We start from the raw sequence: 13,194 nt of genomic DNA, 5'->3' as shown, positions 1-13,194 counted from the left end.
CTAATGCTCAGGACGTACTTTTGTTCTCTCTGTTTGGATCTAGTGATTGAAAAAAGCAATACATTTTATTTTTTAATAAGGAACATCAGCAAGCCTAACTTCAAAGAAACTTTCTCTTTACAGCACTTTTTATACATTGATAAATTAATGATATTTTCTTTAGCCTTACTGCAGGGGGTGCTGCTGGTGTAGTGGATGGTTGTGGAGAGTGCACCTGGTTCATGTAAGGTCAGTAGTGTGTATCACTTGACAATGAGGAAGATGACCAATGCATATAATATGCATCTTCTGATTGGTTTCTGCTAATTGGGGCACTTGAATGACTTGACATGCTGCACAGAGCAGATTAATAACATCCTGTCATTCTGAACACGGATGAGTCACTTCTGAGAAAAAAAAAACCCCACCTGGTATCATTGAGGCTACATTTGTTTTGTGTGTCACAGAGAGTGGTTGTAGACTTTGAGAGACACGGACATTCATCACGCAGGGGCAGCTTAAATCATGTTGAATCATGGGAAGTGTAGATGGAGCTCAACTCACACCAGTGACTGTAAGTTTAGATACAGTCTTTGCCTCTGCTGCATCATTTTAAATCATTTAAGTCAACAAAGCCTGGTGGTTATCGCTCCGTGTCGTCTAGTCATGACCAAGTATGGGAAAAAATTGTGCACATGGAGGAGAGAATACCATTGTTTTGCAATTTGAGGTCACTTTATGTTATGCACACATAACATAACACAATTATTTTACATGTGCATCAGACAACTAGGTCTCAGACATAAATAAAGGTCCATTACTTTTGGTGGAAATTTGGATTTTGAGGATAAGATCTGACCCATGCAGTGGGAATATTGTGTTTCGAGCATATTGTGTAGCACTTTTATGCTTCCTACAGCAAGAACCATAGAATTTGGCACTGCCTTTAGTTCCTCTGTAATGCCATCCTGCGGCACGAGTATTAAAAATCATGTAAATGTTTTTGTTTTCCGTCAAATGTAACCTTTAGCTATCGCAACCATTAGCTTCAGCCCTTTAGTCATGTATCAGTTATGAATCATTATGAAGTCTACTTTAAGACATGAAAACTGACGACGAGTGAGAAGTGTCCTAACTTCCCGAGCTGATCTCACCTGTCCCTGCACAGTGATGTCAGCATGGCTCTCCTTTCCGATGAGGTCACCGGGTCATTCCTGTTGGGCTGAGTAACACACTGTCCCTGTCTGGCTTCTCTGGTGAGTGTGTGTTTTTAGCTGCAGTGTGTGAGAGAAGGATTTAGTTATGTGTGGCAGTCGTCCTCGTTGCTAACTGATTTACTATCTATGACATGCCATAGGTTGAAGTTCTGTGTGTGTGTGTTGGGTGGGTGGGGGGGGTCGTGTGCAGTTTATGGAGATCTTTATATAGCTACAGTTATCCACTAAGAAGGAATACCCTGGATGCCAGTGGCCATATTTGAACAGTGTGTCTGCTACACACTCACTGCAAACCGTAACTTACACACACTCAAAACACTCACCTCTCTTTCATCTTCACACACTGTGTGTGTTGTGTGTGTGTGTTTATGTTGTAGTTACACTGTATCACCACTATTGGGCAATGTTGTCTAGTAGTGACGGGGGGCCTCGACATTCCCTGACTCTCAGGGAGCAAACTCTCTCTCTCTCTCTCTCTCTCTCTCTCTCTCTTCCAGCACTTTCTGGTTTCTTCCCTCTGACAATCTCTTCTGTCGCCTGACAACATCCACTCTGACCTCGCAGAGGAAACTACTCCACCTCTCTTAATTTGTCATCCTTCACTCTCGCTGTACCGATCTGTGAATTGTACATACTTTTGGGCCGGCCGTTTTGGGACTTGAGAGTGCAAGCTTTTGGCCTCTCTTTGTATGTGAATGTGCATGTGTTTGTGAGTGTGTGTGTGTGTCAGAGTGTGTGAGTCAGTATGCCATGTCGTCCCCTGGCTCGTCGTTTGTGCAGATAAGGCATGAGGACCTGCTTTTCTATGAGAACTGTGGAGGAGGCAGCTTTGGGAGCGTCTACAGGGCCATCTGGATATCCCAGGACAAGGAAGTGGCTGTGAAGAAGCTTCTAAAGATTGACAAAGAGGTAAGAGGGTGGACACACACACTCGAACACTGCAACACAACCATATCACACAAAAAATGGATATCCATGCACACCAGTGGTAGGGTTGCCAGGTCTGCGCTTGGGGAACGAAAAGATATACTGCTGCCACATGCCCAAAGACATTACTATCATTGCCACACATTTGTAACATCTACAATGACAATACATACACATTCAATAAGCAGAAATGTTTATTAGTGCCATCATTAAAAGCTGTTTACCTTAAGTAGGTATTTAACCAGGGTCCCAAAATGGCCTACTATATGGTCATATCAAAAATTTAAATATAGGTCTGTGAAGATCAGTTTACTAATGCTTTATGCTTCCTCTTTCCCTTTTCCCCTTCCACCCTGCCTGTTTGACACAAAGTTATTGTTTATGTCACATGTATTTACTGCACACACACAAAACCATGAGCCACAACATTAACACTGGTTGTGAATGAACAATAAATACATATACATACACATATTTCTCAAATGGAGGAAAATATTGATATGGGGATGCACTTTATAAAGAAGACAAAGTATTCTGGGCAAATGTGTGCATAATATAACATTTCTGTGACGCCTAATAATATTTTGTATTGGTAAAGAAACCGTTTCCATGTCTGTCTGATAAAAAATGTAATTTTAAACATTATATTTAATACATAAAATCTAATTTTCTACTTTAACAAAATCTCCAGTAAAATACTAATGTAACCCATCTATAATTTCCTGTCAAATCTCCGGGAATGGCTGCTGTAAAGGGGCTGAACCTGATGCTGTACAGCAAAACAAAATCATTGCATTGAACTGGAGCTATTTTACAATCACCAGTGTTGCTTGATTATATGGTTTGGGATCTCTCCCCCATCTTGATCCATGTTGTGAATGCAACACAGGCCTGCTCGACCCACAGACAGATCACCTCGCAGCATTACCTCAAACATAGCCCAATTCTGTTGGAAAACCAAAGACTTGGCCTCTCTGACGAGTGGGACATGGCTGCTCTTAACAAATCAGTTTCCACTAATTTCTCTTTGAACTCAGACACTCAGAGCCCCCTCCTCCTTCTGCTGTTGAACGTGTGTTTATCTTAAACATACCTCTCTGTCCTCCCCCTCCTCCCGCTCTTTTGTGGAAGGAGCGTTTTTATTTATGCCAGCACTCCTCCGTTCCTCCCATTGTATGTCAGGGCGAGGTGTGTGGTCATTCTCATGCTTTAATGCACTGCAGTCCAGGCCGGGTGGTTCTCCACGTAGTATATGACCCCGATAATGATCCAAACATAGTTTCCTTCCGTGTTATTAATGCTGGAGCGGTGCTGCTTCACAAGCCAGTGTCAGGGAATCAGGACGAACTGTGGGTAAGTCAGGCATGTACTGTATATACAGACGATGCATTGTCACACATGGGCTGACAATCACTTTCTCACACTTGTGGACAAACACGTGGAGGGTGGGCAGACATGTTATTATGGATGACTGCTGCTGAGCATATTCTTCATGAATCTTTCACACACTGAATGTGGAATCCATCCATCCATCCATCTTGTACTGCTTTATCCTCCACATGAGGGTCGCGGTCGGTGCTATGCCAACCTCAGCTGACAATAGGTGTGGGTATACACTGGACAGACAAACAACCATCCACTCTCACACTCATGGTCAATTTATAGTGTCCAATTTACCCATTTCCCATATTGCATGTTTTTGGACTGAGGGAGGAAGCCGGTGAAAACCCACACACACACGGGGAGAACATGCAAACTCCATGCAGAAAGACGCTTGTTCTGACGGGGTCACGAACCCGGGTCTCCTTGCTGCAAAGACAAGAGTGCTAACCACTACACCAACTGTGTGGCCCTTTAAGTGAAAGTTAAGGAAATAAAAGCACCAAACTACATGTACATACATAAATACATATAACTCACCATCATATGACCAAAAGCACTCATTATAGAGAATGACATTATCACGATTTGTCACATTTCACATTGTGATTTTGGTCGCGCTAATTTGTCATCTTTAAAAAGTGGGAAACACTGGTCCAGTTCATTGAGGTGGAATAATTACTTATAGTCTTTAATTTAAACTCTTAATCTGAAAAGTTACGGTCGGATAATTCAGATGTAACCACGATGAGGAAGTAGAAGCTAAAGTATATCATGTCACTTTAAAATATGTGGACGCAGAAATATAAAGACGCTCAAATGCAGTGCAAAAGAACACTATTTGTGTAATTGTACCTTTCTATCGCTACAGTATATTCACAAAATGATATTTGTACACACTGACAAACTCACATATGGTAGACCGAGGCAAAAAAGAGTTCTCTTTCTTTGGAAGAAAAACTATTTATTTAGAAAAGGTTTTGATTTTCAGTTGCGGTTGCTTGTGTGATTTCATAAATGTGATGGTTAGCGAGGCATCATTTCCACATAATGTAAAGGTTATGACCTGCAATAAATGTCAGTTCAGATTTATGTTTTGTTTGTCACCGCAGCGTGAAAGGTCTTTGTTTGCGGGCTCAACCTGAGGCATGACAGAGGTTCAGACACGAGTTCAGACGACACCGTCTGGCCCGTAACTCTAGGATTTGTACAGGATCCATTTTAATGTTGTGTTTTCAAAAGTGCTGAAAAGTGTATTTCTTTCACTACAAATGGCTAATAGGCTGAATAGTTTGCTTATTAGATTATTAACAGTGGGAAAGTCTAAATGGACCTCGCTTGCATGTGTAAACCTGACTATTGTTATAGTAGAATACCATCTATTATATTGTGATGTATGTATTTATATAATAAATGCTGGAAAAGCGTGAGGAATGGATCTTGAGAGTGCTTTGAATTTGACCTTGTAATCACTGTAATTCAAATGCTATCTCTCTGCACCAGTGTCAGATACTGGAACACTGAAGTAATCTGCTAATGAAGTTGTTCATGTCCCTTCTCTTGTTTCTTCTTCTCCCTTTTCCTTGACCAGGCTGAGATTCTCAGTGTCCTGAGTCATAAGAACATCATTCAGTTTTATGGAGCCGTGCTGGAATCTCCCAACTATGGCATTGTCACAGGTCAGACATTGTGTGTGTGTGTGTGTGTGTGTGTGTGTACAGTATGTGTGTGGGAGAGAGCGAGACACTCATATATCCTTTAAGATTTCCTCATAAGAATAACAATATGAACATATGGCCAGGGTCATTGAATCACTGTATGCTCCATTCAGAATGGGGTCAGAGCAGATGGTTCCCTCTTTGATTTGATCATATTTGGTCCTGGACGTGCCACTTAAACGCACGTTAGCACATGCTCGGGTGGCCGAGCAGTGTTTGTGTGCGTTTTGAAGTGTCAGTGTCTACTCTTGAGCACAGGTTCCTGCTGCTTTTCCTGGCAGGACATTTGTAACTGAGACCAGCGTGTTTAGATGTGGTAGTAATCCTGGATAGAGTCAAATGGTTACAATACAGCGACGGCGTCAACGACGACGACGCACGACTGAAAAACTGTCAGTAGCTCTCGCTGTGGTCGAGTCTGACCAAGTATTGCGCTCGCTTGAATAAAAACAGGTTTTCCAGATATTTTCATTGTCAAATCTTAAAGGCTGGGCCATGTGCAGCTGTTAAACATTGTAGGATAATGAGGTAGACCACAAGATATCAATAAAAGTGGACAGTTAGCCTTTCTATAGCCATCGTTTACAAAGCTGACACATCTGTATTCAATCCATTCATTTTGCTCATGGACTTGGTGACCTTGTAGCTGTATAAACATAGATACACATGTGCTTTCTTTTTTTCAATAATCAATGTTTCCATGTGTGTCACTGTTTGCAGAATATGCCAGCGGGGGTTCTCTGTATGAGTACCTCTCCAGTGAGCAGAGTGAGGAGATGGACATGGAGCAGATCATGACATGGGCCATACAGATGGCCAAAGGTAAGACTGAGGACATAGTACTTGTGGTCCATTATTTAGAGAGAATCCTTTACTCGCCTCTTCATTCACTTGTTTATATTCCGCACCGACAAGCTTTTTAATCATTTACTGCAACAGGCAGGAATAAATGAATTCATTAAAGCCATGGTGCGTAACTAAAGGTGTTGTTTATGTTATTATTCAGCCTCGGTTTGATCCTCAGTGTAACATTATTTGTATGCTGCTCTGTCCCTCACCTGAATACTACTGGGTTATTTGAACAGTAGTAACATTAATTCCCTTCTGAAGTTCTTTGTGGATGTTTATTTGTATGTTTCAGACATATTTCCAACCTGGTTGCAGCCATCTCACTTTACTAGTGCAATGTTGCTATGGCCTCTGTCTACTCTGACATAAAATCAGTCATGTCCTACAGCGTGGGAACATTGCTGGGCAACACAATATTTTAAGAAAAGAGTCCTTTGGAGCCAATAGTCTTAGGTAGCACTGGGTGAACTTATTTGACAAAGGTTTAAATGTAAAAGACGAAAGATTTGTTTAGATTCAAAAGTTACACCATACACAATACAGAACAGCAGTAGCAGATGAGCTTTTGGTGGGAGAGGGATACATACACAGTAAAATAAATGAAGAAAAGGATTGATTGATTCATAAAAGGGTTAAGAAATTGTACTTTTGATGGTCGAGGATGAAGATGAAAGATTAATAAATCCACAGATGTTCTCTGGGTTTTGATGAAAAGTCACCTGTCAAATAGAGTACTAACAATTAAAAGTTGAATTGAAGCCCGCTCATGTTTAATCTGTTGAGATCAAACTCGTAAATTTTGTCCTCATTATATCTGGCCGTTTGTTTTCTGTATAAATCTGCAGCCTAAAGAAATAGAGTGGATTTCTGCCCAAATCGTTCAGCCAAATTGTACATGTCAGTCAGTGAAACGTGTAAGAAATGTAATAAAAACAATTTTCACACTTCTTAAATGTCATTTGTCATCTTTCAGGAATGCATTACCTGCACGCAGAGGCTCCAGTCAAAGTCATTCATAGAGACCTCAAGTCACGCAATGGTAACGTTTGACTTCGATCACTGCACGTGTCAACAACCGTGCTCTTCATACTTTACCTTCACTCACATCACTTCTCTTGCTTCACAGTGGTAATGACGGCAGACAAAGTGCTGAAGGTTTGTAACTGCTATCTTGTGATTTATGGACAAGAACATTGTTATTTTTGGCATTTGTTTTAAATTCACTTCACTTATTTTAGGTTTTTTTTCCCCCTCATTCTCTCTGTTGGAATTCCAGATTTGTGATTTTGGAGCGTCTAAGTTTCTCTCTCATACCACCCATATGACTGTGGTGGGCACGTTCCCCTGGATGGCACCTGAAGTCATTCAGAGCCTGCCGGTGTCTGAGACCTGTGACACCTACTCCTATGGCGTGGTGAGTTCTCAGCACTGCACATGATGCCAGAGATCAAACTTTCCTATTCTGACATGAAGAACTACAGCTAGACATCAGAGGAAAAAAGGAAACATTAAATAAATACAAGTGCTGCATGTTCTCATCTCTCCATGAGTGTGTGGGTTTTCTCCCACGGTACATTTGGGGATTAGGTCAATTGGACTCTGAGAGTGGATGGTTGTTGGTCGCTATGTGTGGAAAACAACAGAAACAAAGACAAAACATGAACTTGTTGGATCTACAACATTTAACATTTAAAAACAAAGAGATCCCATAAGCTGGTTGCAGAATGCAGTCATTGTTTCTGGAAAAGTCTCTTTATCTTTAATCTTCAGCTGTAGCATGTTGTCCAACTCCTTCATTCACATACTGCGTACCAAAGTTTTTCAGAGTTGCAGCAGCAGTTAACAATAAAGGGGAAGAGACAAAGTCCCTTTTAAGAAAGCTGAATTCATGACCCCACGCCATTTGTAACCTTGGACAGTGGATACATGGATGAGACAAATTCCCGTCTTGATCTACTGCACAGGATGTGATGTTTGAATGTTCTCTGACCAGGTGCTGTGGGAGATGCTGACTCGGGAGGTTCCTTTCAAAGGCTTTGAAGGGCTGCAGGTTGCGTGGCTGGTGGTGGAGAAACAAGAGGTAACACGCACGCACGCACGCAGACGCACACACACGCAGACGCGCACGTGTACCTTCTGGAATACCTTGCAAACATGTAGACCCACCAGACTTTGAGAAGGCTGCAGGAACAATGCGATGCTCTCATGGTTTCCACTGTGAGCTGGTGAGACTGAGGCTGGGTATTTTTAGGCCTGATGTCAGTTCTGTGCTCTTGTAAGGACTGGATACACAGCAGTGGAGTTCAGCCAGAGCCCCCCTCCCCAGCTAATGCCTTTATGAGAGGAAGAGAGACAGAGGGAAAGGACTACAGCGATAGGCGAGTGTTTATGGGTGGAAGGGGATGATGGTTAAACAGTGTTTTTCAGTTACTGACGTGCCCGAATCCCCTCTAGCAGCCACACAGCGTCACAGTGGGAGCCAGCAAACAACTGAGAACATGATTCCTGAGTAGCTGTTGGCTAAGCTCCAAATACTCTCCCTAAATAACTCACTGTGTCTCTTCCTTTCCCAGTCTCCCTCTGATTTTCCTCTTCACGGCTACACCTCTTCCTGACCCTCCAACTTGCCCTCGCTCCACTCAGTGATATTTTAGGATTATTCCCCACAGAAAACTGTTTCTATTTACTGCGCAGCACCGTGGAGCTGTCTGGGCTCATTCAGACCTGTGCCGAGGCCACACTGAGATCCTAACACAGGAACTCTATCTTAGTGCCGTGTTGCTGCACTTTGCAATACAACGAAAGATAAACACGGACACTCTTGTATGTCAGACATAAAAGCCTCATTCAAAGTCTACAAAAAACGACTTATTCTACGCTTGTACAAACATTACTTACAGTATGTGTTCATTTTCTGCCAGTAACGCATAGTAAAGGTGCCACACTGGACCTTTAACTGGCTTTTGTTTATGACTCTGTTTATCTAGAGGCTGACCATCCCCACCAGCTGTCCAGCTAGTTTTGCTGAGCTGATGAGGAAATGCTGGCAAGCAGACCCAAAGGTAAGCTCGAGATGGATCTGAAGATTATCTTATTGAAAGTGCCAGGGGCGTTTGAAGAGACTGGGCAGGACGTACTCAGGGGGCCCCTTTAACAAACTGTAAACTGTAACGTCACTGGGTCTAATTAGGGGGGGTTTCAACCATAAAATCACTGCAGTCTGCTATTTGATATGTATAAACGGGGCTTCTCTTAAAATTGTTGTTGCCCTGGTTAGGAACACCCCTGAATAATAAGATAATAAAAACATGTATGAGTGTTACTTCTGCTTGTGTGCACGCATGTACCTACAGGAGCGTCCACAGTTTAAGCAGGTGCTGGTAACCCTGGAGACCATGGCCAATGACAGCAGACTACCGGACCAGTGCAATTCCTTCTTACATAACAAGGACCAGTGGAGGTACAAACACAGATATATAAGTCTTAAGCCACCATGAGATTTGTTGTTTCTGCAATGCTATAATGACCATATATAATGCAGCATGCGACCAGAAAATACAGGAAATATGAACAACATCACATTTTTTGAAAAACAAAACAAAGAAAACAGCTTCTACAGGTGTAAAAGTGTCAAATATTGAGTGTGACCTTCCCTTGAACAACACCAGGACCCTGCACTGGAACAACTATAATTAACGTTGTTGGTCAACACCTGTGTTTGTCCTTGTGCGTCATGACGAAAATGGCTGCTGTCAAAAAGGTCTTTTACGTGGTGTTGATTCAAGACCGCCTTAAGCATTCTTCATATCCTGCATTTTCTGGTTGTATCGTCATAGAAATATTATTAAAACTTTGCTAAAACGCCTAAGCTACAATGGTGGCCTTGTGCAAGACGTTTGCACAGCACTCTTGTATCTGCACTGCATCGGAGCATGAGGCATCATCTCTAATCAAAGCTCAAAGAGAGGTTTTAGTTTCTTATCACAAATGCAGTCCGTTGTTTACTTCAAATTTAACTCGGCGCAGAATCTCAGCGCGCGCACACACATTTACGCACGGCTCTGTGGACTGTAATGCTCAGGAGAGAAGTTGAATGTGTGACCCTGTACTCTACTTCGGTCTATAATAAGCTCTCTGGAAAGCGTCCATGAAAGAGATTCCTCTACTCCACTGTGCCCTCACTCCACCATGGGGGGAAACGACAGGAGACGGAGGGGAGAGGTGGTGGAAACATCAAGTATGGACAGGAGGAGACGTTCAGGGGAGGAACAGAAATGTAATGGGTGCATGTGAAATCAAAAACAGAGAATAGAGGGATAACAAGAGAGAGTACCGATGACAGGAGTAAAGACGGGGAGAGGGTGAGACAGAGAGAGAGAGAAGGGTGGTGGACAGAGCAGAGGAGAGAAGGTGCGAGATTCTGTGCATATTTAACATGAGTACAGCGAGGCAATCAATTCTGAGTGAAGTTTTGGGTACGAGTGGAAAAACTTGGGACAAGGGGAAGAGTGGAGGAGGGGAAGAGACAGCGAAGGAGCTAAAGGGGTGGGCTAATTGAATAGGGAGGAATGGCAGGAGCATAGGAGGAGGTATGGCTGTGCATCAGATCTCTTGTCTATATTTAGCTGCTGTGAGAACTGATTGTGTTTGTGAATGCACTCTCATAGATACACACTCACAAATCACAGCAGTGACCTCCTGTGGTTGCTGCAAGTATTGCAGTCAAACGAGGACAAGCTTTTTGCATGTGCAATGACTTTTATTACAGGAATTACATCCAATAATGATGTTAGACTCTAATACAGTCTCATGTAGGAAATACATATCTGCTATTTTGATTACCTGCATTGTCTTTTTTTTGATGTGCAGTTGTAATGACAAGTAGCACTTTTTATTTCTATGTTTGTATGAGTTTATATGGGTTTGGTGATTTTCCAAACAGCCTCAGCAGTGATCCCTGATGTTCTCCCTGTACGCTGCCCTACAGGTGTGAAATTGAGTCGACCTTGGAACGCCTTCGGAAGCTGGAGCGGGAACTTTACTCCAAAGAGAAGGAGCTGGAGGAGAGGGAGAGGAGGCTGAGACTGTGGGAGGAAAGGCTGATGGAGCGGTCCAACATGACTCCCAGTCCCACCTCCCTACTCATGGAGCGCTCAAACATCTCACCAGTGAGTCACCGTGGAATGAGGTCCATGTAAATCTGTTTAGGCAGCTGACAGTGCGACCTTGTAATACCCTCCCCCTTGCTCTCATCTCTGACAGTTCTTCGCGCCGATGTCCATTGGTTCTTCTGGGTCTTTCTTCCGCTCGCACTCTCAGGACTCCAGCAGTACAGGAGTCAGCAGTGCGGGCGTCAGCTCTCTAATCCGCACCCTCAGCAACGGAGACACAGAGAGGGGGAGCAGCGCGGTGCTGGAAAGGGGGGTGGGTTCACTCGACAGTGGGAGGCTGCATGCCATGCTCCTTGGGTTGCAGGGGAGATTCGGAGAGGAGGGCGAGGAAGAGGAGGGCACCCTGGAGGAGAAAGGCTGGGGTCAGCAAGAGAGACATGACAGTGGGAGCATGGAGGGAGGAAGAGTGCAGGTGACGCTTCGGAGCTTCCCAGGTGGTGTGGTGGAGAGGGAGGAGAGGACGTGGGAGGAGGGGGAAAGGGACAGAGGAGGCGTGCAGAGGAGCAGGGTGACGACTGTAGTGCGAGGATACTCGGGTGGGGACGGGGAAAGGGAGAAGGAGAAAGAGGGGGCGTGGGAGATAGAAAAACGTGGAGACAGACTTAGTGAGAGAGGGATGGAGGGAGGGTTTGAAGGAGGGCGGCTCCCAACCATGTTCAAAAGTCTCCATGGGAGTTTGGGGGGCTTGGGGGACATGCTGTCTTTAGACATGGATGAGATGGGGGACATGGAGAGACTAGGCGACATGGACATGAACATGGGTGACCTGGGAGTGAAGGTGGTCGGTCAGGGAGTCAGGAGCGAGCTAGGGGTCAGGGGTCGGCGGAGTGACATGGGTGTCGTAGTTCAGGGAGTCAGAGGTGACCGCAGCGAGGCCATCAGCCAAAAGATTAGAGGTGAAGTGGGTGTCCTCGGCCGCTCGGGAGTGCAGGTGAGCATGCGGGCTTCATCCAATCAGAACTCTGTGAAGAGCTGTAGCGTGCGGCATGGAACCAAGATCAACATGGCTACTGCGGCCATGGACATGATGGAGCTCGACTGGTCTGACAGTGACTAGAAAGCACGTTAGCACGCACGCACACACACACACACAAACAGGAAACACACAGAGGCCAAACTAGAGATATCGCCTTGTCAGCACATATAGTGTAAACTACAGTATGTGCATAATAGGGCTGTCACTTTTCCAAAAATCACGTTAAATGAATATTACATGACACCGCGTTCCTTTAAAGATATTCAGATATGGCTGTACATTTCACATTTCCTCCATTTCCACAGCAAAATAACATCAACGTCTTATTTTTCACATGGGTCCAGAGGGCATTCACGGATGGATCCTAAGGCCAAGATGTGCTCGGAGCACCCTCTGCTGGACCATGGGGTAATTACTTCAGACAGTCTGCTGCGCTTCTAGGCTGTACGTTTTGAACTCAAACTGGTTATCAAGGTTAAATGCTAAAATCAAACAGACAATATTGGGGTTATGTTGAAAAAGTGACAGCCCTAGTGTAAAGGAATCTCCAGTTGACAAAGAGCTGGTACACACACATTTCTTTTGTTTATTTTTTTGTTTTTTATTGAATGGATGAATACTACACTCGTGTACTGTGAAGTAGGAAGGAGCAAAAAGGCAATTTAAAGGTTGCCTTGTAACGTTGACGGAACGATTTCACCTGTGTAATTTAATATGCTACTAGAACTGATGCATAACATACTGTAAGAGGTACAAGTGTCGCGACATAACACACTTGAATGGCGCTCTAACGAGAGAGCACTGTCGGATGTTTCTCTCCTGCTTATCTTGTAGTTGGTAGATTTGATTTTTCTTCGAAACAGGCTTTGACTTTTATCAGTTCTAACTGTGATCTAGTGTGTGAATTTCTTTTGGCATTTCCCTCTGTATATTTTATCATTTTTCAATAAAAAGAACAGAAACTGATGCTGGTCCTG

The 13,194-nt window shown here is 43.7% G+C and overlaps 1 protein-coding gene across 1 annotated transcript; it reads left to right on the top strand.

Annotated features, from left to right (window-relative positions):
- The first annotated feature begins 1,635 nt into the window (after positions 1-1,635).
- LOC122772833 (mitogen-activated protein kinase kinase kinase 20-like) lies at positions 1,636-13,183 on the top strand. Its single transcript, XM_044031147.1, has 11 exons — positions 1,636-2,105; positions 5,095-5,182; positions 5,942-6,043; positions 7,044-7,109; positions 7,197-7,225; positions 7,347-7,484; positions 8,064-8,150; positions 9,058-9,132; positions 9,424-9,530; positions 11,058-11,238; positions 11,333-13,183. Exons 1-11 carry the CDS (start codon positions 1,947-1,949, stop codon positions 12,296-12,298), a joined length of 1,998 nt encoding a protein of 665 aa, XP_043887082.1. The 5' UTR covers positions 1,636-1,946; the 3' UTR covers positions 12,299-13,183.
- The last annotated feature ends 11 nt before the right edge of the window (positions 13,184-13,194 follow it).

The sequence above is a fragment of the Solea senegalensis genome, linkage group LG1, assembly GCF_019176455.1.
Source record: "Solea senegalensis isolate Sse05_10M linkage group LG1, IFAPA_SoseM_1, whole genome shotgun sequence".
Lineage (NCBI taxonomy): Eukaryota > Metazoa > Chordata > Actinopteri > Pleuronectiformes > Soleidae > Solea > Solea senegalensis.
Note: the sequence above shows the minus strand (reverse complement) of the source record. Positions and strands in the feature narration are given on the sequence as shown.

Bases quoted from the DNA above. Each gene is read 5' to 3' on its own strand.
- LOC122772833 (XM_044031147.1), top strand. From the start codon at position 1,947: ATGTCGTCCCCTGGCTCGTCGTTTGTGCAGATAAGGCATGAGGACCTG. The intron at 7,110-7,196 runs GTAACGTTTGAC...CTTGCTTCACAG, and splicing joins AGACCTCAAGTCACGCAATG to TGGTAATGACGGCAGACAAA. The intron at 9,133-9,423 runs GTAAGCTCGAGA...ATGTACCTACAG, and splicing joins GCTGGCAAGCAGACCCAAAG to GAGCGTCCACAGTTTAAGCA.